The 13,041-nt window shown below is 41.4% G+C and overlaps 1 protein-coding gene and 1 long non-coding RNA gene across 10 annotated transcripts in view; one reads left to right on the top strand and one right to left on the bottom strand.

The window, feature by feature from the left end:
• The window catches only part of LOC111774019 (uncharacterized), a 59,213-nt gene that overhangs the window by 34,887 nt on the left and 11,285 nt on the right, over positions 1-13,041 (top strand). The window contains exon 2 of the long non-coding RNA XR_002808859.2: positions 12,389-12,468. This is a non-coding gene — a long non-coding RNA (uncharacterized lncRNA). The remainder of the gene's footprint in view (positions 1-12,388; positions 12,469-13,041) is intronic.
• The window catches only part of C6H12orf56 (chromosome 6 C12orf56 homolog), an 85,609-nt gene that overhangs the window by 13,577 nt on the left and 58,991 nt on the right, over positions 1-13,041 (bottom strand). For all 9 annotated transcript variants that reach the window (XM_023643931.2, XM_023643933.2, XM_023643936.2 and 6 more), the window contains 4 exons: positions 12,246-12,390; positions 6,178-6,284; positions 5,449-5,538; positions 1,065-1,188 (listed from right to left, as the gene is read on the bottom strand). In XM_023643931.2, coding sequence (XP_023499699.2) covers positions 1,065-1,188; positions 5,449-5,538; positions 6,178-6,284; positions 12,246-12,390 — 466 coding nt within the window. The remainder of the gene's footprint in view (positions 1-1,064; positions 1,189-5,448; positions 5,539-6,177; positions 6,285-12,245; positions 12,391-13,041) is intronic.

The raw sequence follows: 13,041 nt of genomic DNA on the forward strand, positions 1-13,041 counted from the left end.
CTGAGTCTTGCTTCCATCTCACTCTCTAATCCCGAATCCACTCGCTCCACTGTTGAAAGTGGTACCGTCGATGCTCCATATACAGTCTGTAATCATATACTCGTGTTAGATTTGAGTGACAGCTGTCTCTCAAGCACACTATAAACTAATGAGGGCAGAGATTGGGTCTATTTTGCTTCTTGTTTGGCCCCCACTGCCAGCACACTGTTTAGCTCATAATAGATTCTCAATAAATATTTATTGACTGAATGAGTGAATTTAAGAGTTTTTTAGGGGCCGGCCCCGTGGCCGAGTGATTAAGTTCGCATGCTCTGCTTCGGTGGCCCAGGGTTTTGCCAGTTTGAATCCTGGCATGGACATGGCACCGCTCATCAAGCCATGCCAAGGTGGCGTCCCACATGCCACAACTAGAAGGACCCACAACTAAAAATATATACAACTATGTACCGGGGGGCTTTGGGAGAAAAGGAAAAATAAAATCTTTATAAAAAAAAGAGTTTTCTAAAACATAACTCTGATTAGATATTTAACAACTATCAAATCATGTCCCATCCTTTAAAAAAAAAATTATGTGTTGGTCTGCTCAAAATAAACTAATAATAAGCTGATTTATTCTTTCAGAATAAGTGCTTTCCAGGCAGTTTGATATTTCTAATGTTTTAGTAAAACCTTAGAAGAAAAGTAACTCTCACTGAGTTTGCACTACTGAGATATGTAAGGAGACGGTAAACTGAGGCAGGAGAATTAACCCTACAATCTCTAAGATGGTGCTTTTTTACCCATTAGACTCTACTGTGGAATTACATATACAGAAATATTTGTATAGAGACAAACAGATTTCTCTAATATACACAGAATACTAATTACTTTCCTTAGTACACATGCCCTAAAACATAGAAAATGGATATATTAATACTGACAAAATAGCTAAGTTTTGAGGTTAATGACAAAATATTTAGTCCTTGATTTAATTATATTCCTATATTCGACAATATCACATTAGGAGACAAGAAGCCAGGGCCGCTCTATATTATATTTTGTCTATCCCCAAATTCTCATCTCACCTCAGCATCAAAAGACATCTCAGCTAAAGTTGAATCGGCCACCAACTGGATATCAAACACAGGACAAGATTTTGGAATCTGAGGCTCACTAATTAAAATCACCAAGAGATTAAATAGTGTTCCCCTGAAAAAGTAAATAAAAGGCAATTAATGAGTAAAGTTTGAAAAGAAAAGCAGTGAAGAAAAGTTGGTGAACACTGAATATAATTAAAAGTAAGAAGCATTGCAGACCACTCTTGGCTGAACTTTTGGATCCTTGGACATGCAAACAAATGTCTAGTGATAAGACAGTTAAGTGCAAATATAATTTCTTGGTCTTTTAGCTCAGAGCAACTATAGTTCTGGAAGTTCATATAGCTTGGAAAAATCCGGATTTAAGGGAAGTTTGGGTGATTTCAATTAGAGCACTATTTTCCAAAGGGCTTTTTATGGATTACTAATTCCAAGAAATATTATAGTCAAAATAGATTCTGTGGGCCAAGGAGGTATGGGAACTACCTGGTTATGCCACGTTCATTGGCTGGCTGCTGTCGGACTTCTCAGAGGTGCTCTGTGCATGTCCAGGACAGAGAAACGGTATGAAGCATTTCTTAAAATGCTCATTTGATCACAAGTTTTTTGACTCTAGAACCCTTTTTTAAACAAAGCATTTCAGAGGTTTACTATTCCACCGAAGACCACTAGCGACTAGTTAATAAAACTAGTATTAAACCTCAGGTCTTTTGCCTTCAAATGCAGCGTACTGTCCACTAACGTACACTAAGAACTCACTTAAATGTTACTAGGTTTGAATAATGTACCGCATTATTTGAAAATAAAAAGGAAAAAAAAAATCATGATTCAAAGTGAGCATCCTGAGGAGCGGGGTTAGTAACACCATCTTCAGATGTGTAGTACAACACATGTGTGGGGGAAGGGGAGCTGAAGGCAGACCACTAGAAACATCAGTTGCCTAATGGAAGACAGTATCAGGGTAGCTTCGACGGTAAAAGTAGAAAAAGAATTTACAGACAGGACCGTACAAAATTCTCTATAGCCATAAGCATTCCTTTCCTGATGGAATAAAGGAGACTATAAACAATCCTTGTTCAGTAACATTGTCGGCTTCGTAATCTTTTTACAATCATTTAAATCATTACCATGATTATAAGTTCATGGTTAACCAAAATTCTAATAAAAATAAAGTCCCCGTCCTTTCTCCAACTCAAAAACAAGTCTAGTTCTCATATCTACAAGAGAAGAAGAATCGTGTCAGTTAGCACATTTCTCAAAAAAGCAGGCTACGTCCTACAGGATATTCGCTAATGTTTTATTCAGGTTGTTTTAAAATGTCCAATCTTAGTTTTAGAAGACCCTTCCTAAATCAACAAAACATTCCATTTAGAAGCTTTTCCTGATATTAACTTTGAGTTGACATTCCATTCACTGCTATATTTAATTCTAGTCCTTTATTTTCAGCAACAGCTTCTTTTCAAAGTATCGCACATTCTAGGCTAAGAGAAGGAACTCCCAAATTCTGGGTCACTTGCTGTGATAATATATGAATTCAACCATAATAATACTGAAATATGAAAGGATTATGGCACATTTCAAGAAGAATACAATGAAGTGGGTTGAACTAATAAAATCTCCACTTATGAAAAAAATAAACAGGAAGATACTGAAATGAATAAATGCTTTCTTATTTGCTCAAGCAGAATTTAATTTGAAATCTACCCCTTCTGCCAACTCAATTTAAAATCCACTAGGCCAATAAGAGATGAAAGGAATTTTAATCTAAACAGTAGTTTCATCCTGAAAATAAAGACTTATTATAGGATTGACATGACAGCTTTAAAAATGGTGCCAATGGTTTGATAACTTTCATTTAGATTGTTATTATTTCCAATGTAAGAATTCTTAAGGTATTATAATATCTTAAAATACAGACTTTGAAGGACAAACTCATAGTCTCAAAGTCAATCTATGTTATTTGTGGTAGGCAGAATTCTAATATGGCTTCCAAGATTTCTGCTCCCTGGTATGTACATCCTATATAATCCCTTCCCCTTAAGTATGGGCAGCACCTGTGAATATGTTAGGCTCTCACTCTGGTGATTATATTATGTTAGATGAGAAAGGTGAAGGGATTTTGCAAATGTAATTAAGGACCCTAATTAGTTGACATGAGTTAATCAAAGGAAGGTCATCCTGGGTGGGCCTGATATAATCAGGTGAGCCCTTTAAAAGAGAGTTTAGGCCTTCCCTGAGCTCAGAGAGATTCTCCTGCCAAGAAGCAAGCTGTCATCAATTTCACAGTTGTAAGGAAATCAATTCTGCCACCAGTCACCCAGATGAGCCTGGAAGAGGGCTCAAGCCTCAGATGAGACTGCAGCCCTGTGAGACCCTGCACAGAGGGTTCCTCTAAACTGCCCAGATTTCCTGATCCACAGGAACTGTGAGATGGTAAATGTATGTTGTTTTAAGCCACTGAGTTTGTGGTAATTTGTTACAGGGCAGTAGAAGACTAATACAGTTACCTTAGACATTTACGGTGCTGGTTAATGCCATGGGCAACTTGATTCGACGCTGTGCGTATCAAAATTGACTGAAAAGTTAGGATTACAGCCACACTCTTCTATAGCAATATAATATATATATCGAAGGACAGGAAAAGAATTAGTCATATCAGGAAAGAGGCGTGATACAGAAGGGCTGACGTGGCCAAACCAAGTTAAGACAACAATTAAAACACAACACTTTACAACAGAGATTAATAAGTGATTTTTTCCAACTTCGGATAGAGAAATGTAGAGACCAAAAAGGGGGCAACACGATTTAGCCATAATTTCAGCGTGGGAGAAGACAGAAATATCAGAAATAATCTTAAATCTCCATCTTGGGGATTGAGGAAATGGCAGTATGATCAACTGCATAAGGAAGTATGCAGAGAAAGGAACAGAGTGTATTTTCCTTGTTTGCTGTAAGCAGGGCTCAACAAACTATGGCCTGCAGGCCAGACAGCCCAGAGCCTGCGTTTGTAAATAAAGCGTTATCGGCTCACAGCTGTGCCCATTCATTTATGTATCGTCTATGGCTGCTTTTGCGCTTTTGTAGTTTCAACAGAGACTGTATGGTTTGAAAAGCCAAAAATCTTTACTGTAAGGCCCTTTACAGAAATGTTCGACCACTCCTGCTATAAAGTCCAGTATGCCCACAGTCCCTGGCACATAGGAAGTTGCTTAAGAAATGTTAGCGAATATTATCACTGAAATTTATTTGTAAAGGTCTCTGATAAATAGCCTGGACAAATATTACCAAAGGTTCTTATCCTTCCCTCTGGTTCAAACGTTTTCGAGTCCATAGCTCTCATCCTCCTTCTACTTTCTAATATAGGGAATTTAGATAAACAATTGATGAGAGCGGAAAAAATTAAGATCTTTAGCCAGAACATTGCCCAAAGATTTAATTCATAGTCTATAAATCACATGAAAAGGTCAAGCAGATAATACGCAAACACTTACTTTCCGTGGCAAAGAGTGCTATTGTCCCTCACTATACATTCTTCCATTCTTCCTTTAAATAACAGATGTCCCCATTGCCATCTAAAGTTTAGCTAGGCACATAGCTGTCCAACTACAGACACGCTTTGCAGCCCCTCTTGCAGCTGGAAATGGCCATATGCCTCAAGCTCTCACCGACAGAACGTGGATGGCAGTCTTCTGTGCCTTGCTGAAAAAGGAAATGTGCCTGCCCGCTATTACCTGCTTCCCAGAGGGTGTAACAAAGGCAGAAAGGTCCGTCAGCTTCAACCAGGAGGACAGAGAAAGCCTGAGGAAAGATGGCAGAGCAGGAAAAGGGAAGGAACCCAGGTCTCTGGCTGATGTGGTGGAGGAAAGCTCGACTATTTCCTCTGGACAGTTAGGTGAGAAGGGGCCACATACTTTAGAGTATCGTTAGGATGGCAGCTTACCCTATATGTTAATAAACCCTTCATCATTCACTCCAAGGTCACACAGTTACATATTAAAAGAAGCTACTGTAACTCCTGCCTTTGCAATGTCATTTTGCTGTTACGTGGATATAAGGGTACTCTGGAAAATTCTGGTAAGGACTCCCTGGTTTTCAATGTATGGTGAGTCATTTGGTCTTTTTCAAGTTCACCGAACAATGACAAAAAATAAAATTATGCTAACAAAATCTCTGTGCCCTTAATAATGCAGAGAGACAGAGAGAACTCAGTACACGCCAATTAATCTGCTCATGACAGGAAGAAGTGAGAGACAAGAGTCTAACAGATGTTCATGGGACTGAACAGAGAGGTGAGAGTTGTGAGTTTGGAAGACACTCAACAGAGTAGTTAATGGGTTGCAAACACAAGGCCTCAGTCTTCTAAAGACCTTACTCCTTAGCTGCCAACGTGTTCAGGCGCGATGACTCAGTTTCTGTTTCTCTGAACATCAGTCCCAGAGTCTGTACAATTTCAATGCATGCCCTAGAAAACAGAGAAAAAAAGCACAGAAATGGCACAATTTCATTACCAGCTCAGAATTCGACAAAATCCATAATCCTTGATAGAACTGCACTCAGATATCCATGTAGAAAAAAAGTGCAGGAAGGAAATTCTGTATATCAAATTGCCACCGTTGGTTGAGTGCCTACCCTGTGACGGCTACATAGTAAGCACTCAAAAATATTTCTTGAATGAATGAATGAATTGCTAGATGTCTGGATTAAAAGTCATTTTCATATTGTTTTCTCTACTTATATTTTTTTCTAAAGTTTTAACAATAATCACACACTACTTTCTTTTTAAATTATTTTTAATTATTTAAACTATTTCAAGTAGGTAATATTTGGCTTGAAATTTCAAAGGTAAAAAAGGGACAACAGTTAAAGGTGTCTTTCCTTTAGACACCCATTTTTACCCCTTTGGGACACCCAATATTACTAGTTTCTTGTGTAGTCTTTCTTTAAAAATTAGAACAAATTGTATGTTATTTTTAAAAATCCACGTGAAGCAAAACTTGCGGCACCATTCATCACTAGTACAGTATATATTTTGTCCAGTGCCTTCCGTTTATCTTTAGCACCCGAGGGGAAAAAGATCTCTGATTATCCAGTTAGTACTTACACCAGTTCATCAGCCCTTCGGCTTTTATTTTGAAGCGCATTCTTATCCCTAGACTCTGGCAGGTACTCATGCAGTTTGCTCACTAGGAAATAGAAAAGGTCACTGGTCTGTGAAAGCAAGCAGGAAAGAAGATGGTCATTAAGGTCATCGCTTGGTAAAACTCTCTATCCTTACATAATAAAAATATGAAGAAATGATTGCTTCTTTGATTGGGGAGGAAGTGAATTACAGCGTGTCATTAATACTAGTATAACCCAAATTGAAAACATACTTTTACTTAGAACCAGGAGGCCACTGTTCTGGCGAAGAGAGAAAGAGCTAAGGCCTAGAGGATGAGGCTGGGGGACGCCTTCCACCCCGGCTCGACCATTAATGTTGAAGATCACCTGGCAGCAGGTGTACGGTCTCAGGCAGGTCATTCAGTCATCTTGGAGTAATATATTAAATGCAGGCTACCATAACCTCTGCCCTTCCAGAGTAATTTGGCCTTTGCGAGGATACGATGAAATGCTGGCTAGACAAGGTCTCATTTTAGGATGTTTGCTAATAAAAAAAACAAATGTGCAGCGCTAGGATCGCTGTTGAAGTGGTACAGAATGACAGCACTACTTTGCCAATACTGTGGAAACGTGGATTGCTGTTTCTGCCCAAATGAACACGGTCTTAAGAGTGGGGGAACCAATTTTTTGTGTGTTCCTATCCAGTCTCATGAGATAAATTAAGCATGAGAGTCAGCACTGGCCTGTGAAATCAGGCAAGTCGGTACTAATGAGAAATATAATGTGATGGCTTTTGTTCTATGCCTCCAGCGTTCATTTTTTTCCCAGGAGTTTTGCAACTTAGACTCTGTTTGGACAGGTACACGTGTGGTCTTCCTTAGGTGACACAGCATGAGAAGAGGCTGAGGATGGCAGTGGAGAGAGGGACAGGAGGAGGGGCAGCATGTACCCCAGGCCCTCAGAAGTGCCGGGGTTTATCCAGCGCCCTATAAATCAGCAGAATGTGGTGGCTTTACACACTGACTCTGGAGCTAGCTTCTCTGAGTTCCAATCCCAGCTCTGCTGCTGGTTAGCTGTATGACATTTGGCAAATTACTTACACATCTGTGACTCAGTTTCTTCATCTCTAAAATGGGTTTAATAACATCACCTCATGGGGTTGATGTTAGGATTAAATAAGATAGTATCTTTAGAGCCTGAGCAGTACGCAGCATATCACAAGAGCTTCAGGAATATCAGTTATGGTTATGATCTCCCACCTGCTCAGTGCTTCAGGCATTTTCACTCTTAAAATATCTCCCGCCTATGTTCATCAACATGAAAGAATCTCAAAAATACTATGCCCTGGGGACGGCCCTGTGGCCAAGTGGTTAAGTTCGCGCGCTCTGCTTCAGCGGCCCGAGACTTCACCAGTTCAGATCCTGGGTGCAGACATGGCACCACTCATCAGGCCATGCTGAGGCGGCGTCGCACATAGCACAACCAGAGGCACTCACAACTAGAATACACAACTATGTACCGGGGGGGCTTTGGGGGGGAGGAGGAGAAGGAGGGGGAGGAGGAGGAGAAAAGATTGGCAACAGTTGTTAGCTCAGGTGCCAATCTTAAAAAAAAAAAATATGCCAAAAGAGGCCAGACACAAAGGAGTGCATAGTGTACAATTCCATGTAAGTGGAATTCCAGGACAAGCAAGATGAATCTCTAGTGACAGAGAGCACAACAACAGTTGTCTGAGGACACGGATGGGAGGAAACTGCCTGCCCAAGGGCATATGGTAGCCCCTGGGGTGACAGAAATGTCCTAAATATTGACTGGGGTGGTGGTGGTGCAGATATATACAGCTGTCAAAACTCTTTAAACTCTATTCTTAAAATGGGTACCTTTTATTACATGCCAATTATACCCCCAATAATTTCTCCAAAGAAGATATACAAATGGCCGATAAGCGCATGAAAAAATGCTCAACCTCACTAATCATTAGGGAAATGCAAATCAAAACTATGAGATATCACCTCACACCTGTTAAGATGGCTACTATCAAAAAATCAGTAAATAACAAGTATTGGCAAGGATATGGAAAAACCGGAACCTTTATGTACTGCCGGTGGGAATGTAAAATACTACGGCCACTGTGGAAAACAGCATGGCAATTCCTCAAAAAATTAAAAATAGAACTATCATATGATCCAACAATTCCACTTCTGGGTATACTCCCAAGAGAATTGAAAGCAAGTCACAAAGAGATATTTGCACACCCACGTTCACAATAGCGTTATTCAAATATGGAATAACGTCTATTGTTATCTATGGAATAACGTCCATTGTTATCTGAAGTGTCTATGGATAGATGAACGGACAAGCAAAATGTGGTATATACATACAATGGAATATTATTCGGCCTTAAAAGAGAAGGACATTCTGACTTGTGCTACAACATTGATGAACGTGGAAGATATTATGCTAAGTGAAATAAGCCAGTCACAAAAAGACAAATACTGTATGATTCCACTTACACGAGATGTTTAGAGTAGTCAAACTCATAGAAGCAGAAGGAAGAATGGTGGTTGCCAGGGGCTGGGGGAGGGGACAATGGGGACTTATAGTTTAATGAGTATAGGTTCAGTTTTGCATATGAAAAGAGTTCTGGAGATGGATAGTGGCGATGGTTGCACAATAATATGAATGTACTTACTTAAGGCCACTGACCCCTATGCTTAAAAATGGTTAAGATAGTAAATTTTACGTTATGTGTATTTTACCACAATTAAAAATGGAAGAAAGAAAAACCTCACGGAGAAAAAAGAAAGGGTTAGGAAGGAACATGAATAGAGAACTCTTTCAGTCACTCATTCATTCATTGAACACAGAACGCTTGACTGCCAGCTATATAGCAGGTACTATGCTAGGTAATAAGATAACATCTTGAGCAAAACAAACAGACTCAGTGTCTGTACTCCTAAAGCTTACAATTTACTCAGCCTATGAAGAAGTGTTCTCATAATTTAAAATTTTACTTGTAATAAAACTTTTTAAAAGATTGTCTAAAAGAAAATTATACTCCATAAAGTTGATTTTAAAAGGAGGAAATTGTATATATAAAATTATATATATCTCTCTCTCTCCCCACCCCAGGGTGGGTTCCTAAAGGAGCTTCACACGACCTTGCGTTCTCCAGAGAGCCCAGCACAAGGAGGAATAAGACGCATGCCTATCCTGAAGAAGCTATAGAATATTACGGTACATAAGAAAAACATACCAGTAACCATAGTACAAAGGAGAATATCCACGCTAATTCTTGAGGGTAGGAACTGCGTCTGAGTCGTGCTTGCATTTCTAGAGCCTATGACCACGCCTGGCACAGAGCCAGGCATGCAATAAGTGTTTACTGAATTGTTGAAGAGAAAGTGCCGTGTGGGGTTCCATAGATCTGCTCTGCCCAACACGGTGGCCACTGGCCACATGGGGCTGTTTACATTTAAAAGGATTAAAACTGAATAAAATAAAATTTCACTTCCTTAGTCCCTAGCCACATTCAAGTGCTTGATAGCCACACGTGGCTAGTGGCCACTTTATTGAACAGTGCAGATTATAAAACATCCAAGAAAGTTCTATGGCACAGAACTGCCATAACAGATCAAAGAGAGGAAGGTACCAAAGTGGCCCACTGAGGACAACAGGAAAGGCAGAAAAATAGCATTTGAGATGAGCCTTGAAGAATGGGTTGGATTTTAACAGGAGAAAATGGAAGATGGAGTAGCCTAGAGATAGCAGGCAGCAGGGGAAAACATGGCGGGCTGGAAAGGACAGGGTGTCAAGTCATCCCACGCGGCTCGAGCTCTTAGAGGAAAGCGGTGGGCAGGGGTCAGTAGGGGCTGAGAGGGTCAGGCCTAGCTTTCTCCTCTCTCTACTTCCTTCCTTTGCTCTGCAGCTGAGGCCACCTGCATCAGGCCTGTTTTAAGACTGGAGACGACCTGCAGACCAACACTCCAGTATTCAACGTCAACCCTCTTCCTCCTAGTCTAACCCTCGGGGGTACCGGGCTCCTACGGGGACTCTGCCATAAGTCCAGTCCCCTGACTATGTCTGGTCTGTCCAAGTGGACTTCCTCTTTGGTCCTCAGTCCTTTGCCAGTCCTCTCCCAGCCGCTGGCTTCAGTCTCAGCAACACTGACGCCCTTGCTACCGCCCCAACCCCACATCCCATTAAGGCCTTGGTGCCCATCCCAAAGCAAGCAGATGTTCCTGGTGCCAAATGTTTGTGCAGACATCTGGCTGTGATGCCCCCGTGCTGCAGTGCCCTGACATTTCATCTTCCACCTTCTCCGCGTGGAGAACACTCTCAGCGCCCTTGGGCACGGTGCCTTCTCTGTGAGCGTCTACAGCTGCGTTAGTTCCCCCAGGGCCCGCCCGTGCGGATGTTGGCCCCTTCCGGATAACCCGCCTGCTGAAACAAAGGCCATGCCTGTCTGCGTTTGCAATCTGTGATAGAGGTCGTTAGTGGAGCGCCTTACATGCCAGCACCACGGTGTGTGCGCGTTGCTGGGTAGGGAGAGCCGCAGAGCCTTCTGAGCAAGCAGCACCACACACGCAGGGTCACCGAGTAAACCGACACCATCTGTGAGATGGACTGGAGAGGTCTATCCCAGGTGGATATAACAGCAATTCCTTTAGCTTTCCATCGGAGCTCCATTTCCATCTTCATAACTGTCTTGATTGATCATTTTGATGCCTGTCCCTGTATTTTGCAAAACCCTCTGAAATTCTAGGGTCAAAACTTGGGGGTGGGGAGTGTCTTCCTAACAGCGTCTACCCAGTACAAGCATTGTAGACTATGCAGCACTCCATCCTCCTCACCTGTCTCCATGTTGGGGACACTTGACAAACTATTCTCTACAGCCACTGCGCCCTCTGATTAGAGTGATCAACCATCCCAATTTGCTTGGCACTGTCCTAGCTCTTGCACAGAAAGTCCCATGCCCTGGGAATTTCCTCAGGCCCAGGCAGACTGGGACAGTTGGTCACCCTATTCTGGGCAAACCAGGCTAGTTGGACATCCTACATGTGAAGTACTTGGAATCTTAGAAATGGCCAGGACTGTCTTGTACGGCTGGGGAGGCTGTGCACTTCACCACTGCTCAATAAAACAGTGGCAACTATGTATGAGACCACTGGCCAGAATCAGGATACAGCATATAGCCATCAGCATGAGCTCGGCCCAAGGGAGGGCTCACCCCTCACCTGGGCACCACACCAGCACGCACCTGGTCTTCTCAATACCTTCATCTGAAACAGACAGTGAAACTAAGGAAGAGCAAGCCCGTAACTTGCTGAGTGAGAGCTAGGTGGCTTTGACTCCTCAGGACTCACCGTTTTAAACATAACTGTCTGACACTCAAAAGTAATTTTTTAAATCATATATTTATTTATTTTTTGGTGAGGAAGATTGGCCCTGAGCTAACGACTGTTGCCAGTCTTCCTCTTTTTGCTGAGGAAGATTGTCCCTGAGCTAACATCTGTGCCCATCTTCCTCTATTTTGTATGTGGGATGCCTGCCACAGCATGGCTTGATGAACAGTGTGTAGGTCTATGCCCAGGATCCAAACACACAAACCCTGGGCCACTGAAGTGGAGCTCACAAATTTAACCACCGAGCCACTGGGCCAGCCCCTAATTATATTTTTATTGTGGGGGAACCTGTATGGTAAAACTTCTTGAAATCTACTTTATCATCTCATTGTCTGTACTCGTACATCTCGAATGCCAGAAGCTTCCCCTCTGATTCTCTCTCTTTTCTTTCACTCTGCCAACCCAACCCAACCCAGGTGAGCTACCATCTTTCTGCTCCTGCTCTCCTCTCTTCCCATCCCCCAACACACACAGATATACATTATTGATTACATCACATTTCACGTGTCAAGACAGAATTGCATTAAATTTAATCAACATTTTAAAATACAGCATCAGAATACAAGACAATATTTATTCACATTTTACTATATGCTTGGATATGCTGCATCTGATAAACAAGTGAAACAAATTTTAACGATTATAAATAAAACAAAATACCTACTTTCCAGAAAAGCCTTTTCAGAATGAAGTTTTTCTGGGCTGCTAATTTAAGTTGCGTAATTAGACAGAGCATCTTCCTCAAAGTATTGTCTTTAAGAAAGAGTTCAGATTTAAGTTGACTGAAGTGCTTAATTTTCTCCTCAGATCTACAGAAAGACAAGAAAATTTTCCACGTAAAAAATGGTAAGAAACAGCAGCCAAGGGATATCGACGATGATTGACAGGTTTGTAAAACTTGGTTACCAATGGAATTTTAATACAGTTTTGTACTTCTAGCTTTATTCCTCATCAGTAATGAAACTCGCTACCCGCAACTGAGCTATTTATTACTCTGCAAACATACTTTTTGCCCAGGCCCCTTTACCCAAGCTGCATGCACAACAGGAATACTCTCACAGGCCCTGTAAACTTCTGTCTCTCGTAGTCTAGCTCAGAGTTCGTTCACATTACATTTACCACAATCCGGGAATCATATGTAATGTTATTTGCTTAATATTTTTTCTTTAAATTAACTCACTTTTTTTTTTTTTGCCTAGAAGAGTTATTTATAAAGAAAACTTCGTATCACTACTTTACAGAGAAAAAACAGTATCGTTTGCTATAAATAGTGAGTAACTATAAAAACAGCCTGAACGCAACCCAAATTCTAAGTCGATGCTCCATATTCTGGGTCTCAGGTCCGCTCTCTCTGACAAAAGAGCAGAGGAGCGTGTCAGGGAGCTGCCACTGCTGGCACCAGCCGAGGGGTCCTCCCTAACGAGATCAGACGAGTTGGAAAAGGGAACCACTTTTTCACC

Source organism: Equus caballus, chromosome 6 (assembly GCF_041296265.1).
Source record: "Equus caballus isolate H_3958 breed thoroughbred chromosome 6, TB-T2T, whole genome shotgun sequence".
NCBI classification, from domain to species: domain Eukaryota; kingdom Metazoa; phylum Chordata; class Mammalia; order Perissodactyla; family Equidae; genus Equus; species Equus caballus.